Source organism: Neolamprologus multifasciatus, chromosome 3 (genome assembly GCF_963576455.1).
Source record: "Neolamprologus multifasciatus chromosome 3, fNeoMul1.2, whole genome shotgun sequence".
NCBI lineage: Eukaryota > Metazoa > Chordata > Actinopteri > Cichliformes > Cichlidae > Neolamprologus > Neolamprologus multifasciatus.
Genome location: NC_140441.1, coordinates 22,077,144 through 22,084,897, shown reverse-complemented (window position 1 = coordinate 22,084,897; position 7,754 = coordinate 22,077,144). Strand labels below are relative to the sequence as shown.

The 7,754-nt window shown below is 41.2% G+C and overlaps 1 protein-coding gene across 1 annotated transcript; it reads right to left on the bottom strand.

Annotated features, from left to right (window-relative positions):
• Window positions 1-173: 173 nt before the first annotated feature.
• Window positions 174-6,791, bottom strand: LOC146521993 (uncharacterized protein C17orf114). The gene is made up of 3 exons (XM_085153747.1): window positions 6,613-6,791; window positions 1,524-1,619; window positions 174-1,436 (listed from the first exon to the last, which is right to left on the bottom strand). Exons 2-3 carry the CDS (start codon window positions 1,606-1,608, stop codon window positions 1,264-1,266), a joined length of 258 nt encoding a protein of 85 aa, XP_085009873.1. The 5' UTR covers window positions 1,609-1,619; window positions 6,613-6,791; the 3' UTR covers window positions 174-1,263.
• Window positions 6,792-7,754: the final 963 nt, after the last annotated feature.

Sequence of the window (7,754 nt, the reverse complement as noted above, 5' to 3'; positions counted from 1 at the left end):
TTTGCTTAGGTGATGTTTTTTGCAGATGGTGGTGCACGAGAGGAGCCCTCTTGTTTAGCATTCCTGGAGTATTTAAAATTAGTTTTTAGAAAATGCCAATATTTGGTATCCTTGTGTCTTTACAACATTGTCAAGCAATATATCCCCCAGCCCAAAAAAACACACCGGAGACATTTTGATACAACTTATTTTATATTTGCTTAGTTTAGAATGAAGATATTGTTGACATACTCTGGATTTGAACAAGTGATCATTTGTCTTCTTTTTTTTTGATCAGCATTTAACAGTCATAGCTTTTCAATTTGGGCAAATACCGAAAGGTTTTCTTAAAAAAAAAACAAAAAAAAAACGTGCATTTTAAAAACACAGCCAGAGCGTCTTTTTTTCTAATTAAAAATATTGATCAGAATCAAGCAAGACTAAGAAAATACCTATCAGAAATAAGCTGCTGTGTAGCTCGGCTTATTTCATACGGTGGCCCTGTGGTGCACAACACAACTGGATTTTAGCAAGCCTTTCTGAAGTATCAGGGCCACCGTAGATCTCACAGATCACTATTAACTATTAACAACACTGCAGCAGATGTTACACACAGTCCCACCTCGTGTTTTTACAGTTATGTCTTTTATAAAACAGCAAACCATTTTCTGTGTTTTATTATCTCACTTTAAACTATCAGGGTTCTGTGTCACAGAGCAGGATTAGAAAGTTAATTCACGATGATGACTTAATGATGAGGTTTAGATAGTCACACACTTCATCACACTGAATGCTATCTTCCTCCTCTTGCTTTGTGAAACAGCCTTTATTAACTCCAGCCATGATCTAATCAGAAAATTGATCTTTTTCTACAAAGGTAGTCAAAAAAAAAAAAGACATATAAAAGAAACACAGTAAAAAAAACCCTTCCAAACAGAAGACAAAGTAATGCACTTATTGGTAGTGAACGCTGTAAACAACTCTCTACATTGTCCTCGCCCTCATCAGTATGCCCGATTGGGCAGCGGATCTACTCGTCTGACTTCTGAGCGCCGTCTCATCCCAGTCCTTTTTCCTCTGTCCTTTGAATCTGACGAATCATTAGCAGTTGTGTGCGAGCAGCGAGGAACAAGCAGTTAAAAGACAAACTGTGGTTCTGCAACTCTACCGCCATTCCCATTTAAAGGTGGCGTCAAAATGTGTTTGCTCTACTATCGGGCTCCAAGCATAAACCAGCGATGGAAAACTGAGTCCATTCAAGTCCTATGAAGCCCTGGGTCTTCCTCAGTAGGTGGCATCCACTGCATTGATGTTGCTGTCCAGCTGGTGTCTGAAAGAAAGCCGGGCCTTGGTGGAGAAATAGATCTGGGAACCCCGATTGATGCTTCCTGTTCCTTCGCTGTCACTGCCCCAGGATGTCGTAGAGGACAGACGTGGCTTCATCTCCTCCACAGGCACTGTACGGGTGGCAGATAGAGAGTCAAGCGGTTTGTTCTGCGTTTGATTTTCTCATACAGTTGGAATATACAGTAGGTGGTGCTCACCTGGAGGGGGCGGGCACTGCCTGCTCTTGCAGCGCTCTTTGCAGCGTCTGTAGAAGGGAAAGCACTGTAACATCTTCACACCCATGACAGAGATGCCTGAGGAGAGAAAGAAGTGAAGAAAGACATAAATATAAGTGAGCTGATTGGAAAGTACGCAAGTCTTCCACAAGCTTTCTCTCCAATATGAAGTGAGCTGAGTTAAACCATCGTGACAAGACTTCTTCCACAGCTCGCACTTAAGCCGCCTCATCACAGCCACAGCAGCTCTGCTGACAGTTCATCGTCTCCTCACCAGGTCACCGTTTAATGGAATTATGATGCTGCGCTTCACCAGCGCGACCGCTTAATGTAAGCTGACAGTATCACCGAATGGCACGGCGGCCCAGCAACCAACCACTCAGTCACTATTTACCACTCCATCACCACCACCCTCCACGCCGTCTAATCCTGGAACAGGACGTCAGTGCACTACAGCAGCTAGGGCGAATGATAAGCTCTCTTTTGACAAGCAAACACATTTTACACAGAGGTCGTCTGATGTAGGCACGTCACAGCTGACAGCCTCATATCTCATATCAGCAAAAACTTCAGTTTCTCAAATTTGCCTCTATATCTGTTGTTTTAACTGATATTGAAGAGCAAAAATCAAACTTTTTAAAAAAAAAAAAAAAAACAGCTGCTCAACCTCGACCTATCTGCAGAGCTTCACCCAGACATGTCTGTCAAATTCATGATTTCCCTGCGGACTGTCCGCCTATCTGCAGCGGGGAAATAAAGGGTCACATGCCGGCACAAAGCTGTAGCTGCTTAGAAAGAAAAAAGGTATTTATTTTAGGCTAATCAGGTTAAGAAATAGGTCAGGTGAAATAGAGCAGAGGGCGCTGATGGACGTTGACAGTTTCTATTGTAGCTGCGCAGAGAAGTGCAAGCGCTCATTCCTCACATGCCAGTCTAATAAATGTTCACATTTAACTGTTACCAGACAAAGTGGAAACTGAGGAGATATTTACTGCACTTTCAGATAAAATACATAAAGGAATAATACCATCTAACCACTTAGCAAGATTTCCTATCAGTAATAATTACAGTAATTCTTTTGAGGTACAATTGAAAGGCAACAGTGAAGTATGGAATGAATAACTGGCATCTGCACTGGTGGATGTTTTACTTCCCTTTGGGGTCTTTACAAATTGACAAAAGCAGAAGAAGGGAAAAATTGATGTTTAAGGGTTGCACAACTGCAAATATTTGCACACAAAAAAAAAAAACCACAAAGTGAAGCAAAAAGGATGCAAGATGTGACACAAAGCAGGCACGATTTTCTCCGGGTGTGATGTCTTTGCAGGATCGATGATGGGTGGACAGGGAGCTTCAGACTGTCAAGTGTCCAGAGACCTGCAGTATAATTGTTTTGTCATGGTTGGCTAAAGATGAAAAGCTGAATTTATCAATATTATTTTTTAAATGCTGAGCTTTTTTTTTTTTTTTTACATTAAATATAGTTATATATGATATCTCTTATGTGATGTACACCTTTTTAAACAGTCATGCAGGGCTTAAAGTGTACATTGACATCCTCATTATGACATGCGTGCCCACCCCCTGCAGTAGCCCACCATTCGTTTAAAGGGATACAGTAATAATCAGCTCCTTATTTGCATTTGGGGGTGTTTTTTGTTATTGGAATTAAACCTTCAGCCAGTTACTCACAATATTTATGATCAGAGCAGGTTTGACCCTAATCCTCCCACCTCTGTCTGAAGTAAACCTCGTCACTCTGATGGGGAAACCCCTTTTAGTTTGATAATTCACTGAGCCTCACTGTTTATTCATCCCAGAGGCACGTTTAGATATCTGATCGCAAACTGTAAACTGTGATTGCAACATAAAGAAAGGCAATCCTGGGTAAATATACAACCGCCCCCAAAACCCCCACCCTGACAACTATTTACTGCTGACTGGTCGTGCTGCCTGACTCAGTGAGGCAGACGTGACAGCTCGCACATACGCACGGTCTCAGAGCTGCTACACCCCGTCACAGACAAGCCAATGGGGGAGGTATGTGTCCACTAAGTGTGAAACTCTGACACTAATTTCACAGCCACCCTGTTTCTTGACAAATTCTCACAGTACGAGCGTTTTTTCCTCCTCTATTTCCAACCATCCGATACTCCTCCCATCTGCATTTCAGTCAGGTGTGGCTCTGAAACCTTATGCCATCTACACGCACAGTGACTCCATTATGTTTAGATCAATTTAGAGGTTCTGGGAATTCACAGTATAGCACGGGAACAGGGACAGTACAGAGTTTGAACCAGTTTCACACACACACACACACAAACGCGCACACAATATGAAGGGCTGGTCAGTAGTGAGGAATTTTGGGCACAGATCTTGGTTGGCTGTGGGGGTCTGGCAGCACACAGTAGGCCTGGGAGCATGAAAAAGAAAAACAACCTCAGATGGCACACACAGACACACACACATAGAAGGGAGGGGGCAAGAGAGAAAGGAATTAAGGCAAAGGACAAAACAAAGGCTGAGGATGGGATGAGAAAGACCAGAAAAGGAAGACGACTAAGAAAAACATCATCATAAATTATTTTTAAAAAAGGCTTACAGTCACAAAATGAGGATAGGAGTGATGAGGAAAAGTGGGAAATGGGTTTGTGACTGTTAGGATCCCATGCCTCTTTGTCACAGCGGAGAGTTCAGCCTGCAGGCAGCTTATGTGGTTAACATGCCGCTCCTGAATAATGCAGTTTTACTTGTTCAATTAGTGGCGCTTTGCTGGTGAAGCTGAAGGTTGCGCAATCCCTCCGAGAAACATTAGCGAGCGGCTTCTGGCTCACGATCTATGCCAGTATTGTGTCACATCATTTAAAGCACATGTCTGTGCATGTGCGTGTGAGTGTGTGTCGTTGACGAAACCTAACAGAATAATTATGAAACTTAAGCTAAATTAAATCTGATCCCTTCATATATTTTGTACCCTCCACAAATGCCACCGATCCTCTCTGTCTGCACTCTTCAAAGCACATATTCATGCAGGAACATGATAACGATCTTCCCACACTTCCACTCAGCTGGGACTGGGACTGACCTTTTCCAGTCAGTCCCAGGAGTTTTATTTAAAAAAAATAAAAAAATAAAAGTTAAAAAGGCCAGTCTGCCTGCCACAAAGCTCCATACAGACTTTCCAGACTGGATGACGCACACACTCTGTGCACGTCTACCTGCAGATGTCTCTGTGTGCATCAGTAGCAGCATGCAGTCAGCTTTCATTCATATTCATCAGAGATGGAGGATAAAACAGCTTTTAGAACATCTTCCCTTGAATATTCAAAGAAAAGACGGATCAGGCAGTGATAGGCCCGCTCATTTTAAACCTCTACTTCTCTCTGTATTCACGAGACAAGTTGTTTTTAACTCCACAGTTATCTGTCAGCTATTCAGTTGCTCATAAATCAAACAAAGGAATGTAAAGATGCTCAAATTAATCTCATCCAGATGGATTTGAGCATGGGTGTTACCACTCCAAATAACAATTTGTGAAATTTCTTACATACTAGATATTCCACAATTAAAAACATATGTTGTGTTTTTGCAAAGTGGAAGCATTTTAGAGCCACAGCAACTCAGCCAGGGAGTGTCAAACCACGTAAAGTTACAAACTGAGGCCAACAAACTTCAAAACTTCCTCTGGCATTAACATCAGCACTAAACTATCAGCTGGGAGCTTCATGGGTTTCTATGCCCAAGCGGCTCCTGTTGAAAAGTGCAGTGGGCTTAGTACTCTATCTAAATGTCATATTTGAGCTAATTCTTAAAGACTGCAAAATATATTTTTCATAAAATTAACTTACATGATTACACCAAATAGATGGAAAATCTCATGTCACGTCAACATGATAGCCAGCTAATAACTCAACATGTTTTATTTCAGTGTCTAGATGAGACGCCGATGCTACACCTTTATAAAACAAGTCCTCTTTTTGATGTAACATTTATGTAACTGTTGAACTATATTTCAAATAAGAGTTTTTTTCTTACAAAAAAAGAAATCTTTGATGATTTTTTTAAAATTTCCTCTAACATGTTTTATGGCTGTTTATTTTTGCCACTACAATAAAGAAAGAAAGAAAGAAAATAGCCAAAAGGTTGGATTGTTATCTCAGATTTTTTTTTGACTTAGTAACTCAAACTTCTGAGAAAATAACAAAAAAAATTAAAGATAATAACTTGAAAGTCTAAGTTAAGTTGAAATGTGTAACAAATCCAGTGTTGTAAACAATCTTCCACTTACATGCTTTCACTTGTACAACGAGAAACGTCTTTTCATTACTGGTTTATGCTTTTTATGAATCATAAACAACTTTCACGACACTTAACGCTTTCCCATGCCTGAACTTGTTATTTAAAGTAGTTCCCTAACCGGATTGTTAAATCTCCTTGTGCCTATGCTACAGGTACAGAGTGTGTGAGGTGGAGTCCTGTGCGCGCGTACAGGTGGAAGTTTGAATGAAATGCTCGGACTACGCCAGACGGGCTAATCTGAGCTTTCATCTGGAGCACTGTGCGCATCACTCGTGTCTCTGTCTCCTTGAACAACTTTAAGCTGCGCGAAAGGGGGGTGGCGTTTCCTCCTTGTCTAGGCTATTGAAATGTGTTAAAGTTGGCAGCATGAGGTTAAACATGCTTATAAATCGCATTATTGGACCATACATCTTGCTGCTAATTAACGCAGAAGAAAGATAAGAAGAATAATCGGTGACTTATTCACGCGTAAATAATCGAGTGTGACAGGCTGTTGTCAGTAATAGTGTCTTCCATGCGTTGCCAGACAGTGTCATAATCAGGCACCCTCCCACAAACACACACCTCCCCTTCTCACACTTAAGCTGTTTGATGAGAGAAGATCACATACGAGGTTATCTATTTATTCGAACAATAAATCATGTCCTACGTGAAGAACAGAACATTTAAAAAAACCCAAAAAAAACCGAGGTGCACTCAAGCAAGTTTTTACAATGCAACTTGATACAACCTTTCAGTCATGGTTGAATTGAGGGTTCGTTTGGTTACTTACCCGATGAAATACTGGATACTGCTGATTTTCTTCTCGCTGTCTACGCGTCTATTCACTCTTTATCTGCGTCCCCTCATTAAAATGTGCTTCACTCTGTGTCCTTGCTGCGCTGCCTCGTCCTGCACGTCCAGAGATCCGCGTCCTTATTGGCACCGTGGAGAGGTTTCAGTGGCGCGCAGTCGCCGCACTTTAAATAGCTAATCCCCGGAGCATGCTGAATGGACACGCCTGCTTTCTCTCACCCTCCCTCCTTTCTTGTGCGTTCCTCCTGTACACTCTCCCTCCCGGCTAACCCCTCCTTAATGCACGTACTGTAGGCTTGTGCAGTGCTTCCTGCGTATTTCGCTTTGTTGTGCCTCCATCTGCACGTGTTGATGTGGATAAAGCATAAATAGCCGCTTGTGTAGGAAAAACGAAATAACAGGTGCAAAATGACAAGTGAGTTAAGATGATTTTGACTCTCTCAAACTATGATCATGATGTGATCCTTGATATCGTTTGACATCCGGGAGTCAGGTTTTTTTTTTTTTATTCTATACTGATCCATAGAGAGAGCATCACCCCTTGTACACTCTTTGCTGTTTAATGTTCTTTTCTTTATTTATTTATATTTTGTACGGTTATGTTTTGTTACCATCACCATACTGTAGCCAACCCATGTTGTTGCACAAAATGACATTTCCTTTAATATTAGGTCTATGTAAACAAGGCATGTACCTGAGAATTATTGTTCTCTGATTGGGGCTGGGGATCCTAAAAGTCCTGGACTGTTAGTTGACTTCTGTGCATATTTACATTGCCAACAAATGATGTTGATCGCTTGCACCAGCGTTATCTTTGAAAAACTAAAATTTCCAACAGATAGTGAGAAATCACTTATGTTGGGGTCCTTGTGTAAGGGGTACCTGGCTCCAGAAGGCTTAAAATCATTGCAAACCATAAAAAAAAAATTGATTCACCTTAAGTCACACTTAGTTTCCTACTCAAGATGAAACTGATTATTTATGCCAAAACAAAACGTCAGCTTCAGAACACATCTTGCAATTGGCTCATTTTTCACACGCCTACAGTCACTTTTTCTTTCTGTACCTTCTTTGTATATAATCTATAATCTAATGGCAGGAATCACGTCTCTTTGTTCA

What these genes read in the sequence shown, in the direction of transcription:
- LOC146521993 (XM_085153747.1), bottom strand. Translation starts at nt 1,608, where the DNA reads ATGGGTGTGAAGATGTTACAGTGCTTTCCCTTCTACAGACGCTGCAAA. An exon ending in GCAGTGCCCGCCCCCTCCAG is followed by an intron (nt 1,437 to 1,523) that starts GTGAGCACCACC and finishes CCACCCGTACAG; the next exon opens with TGCCTGTGGAGGAGATGAAG.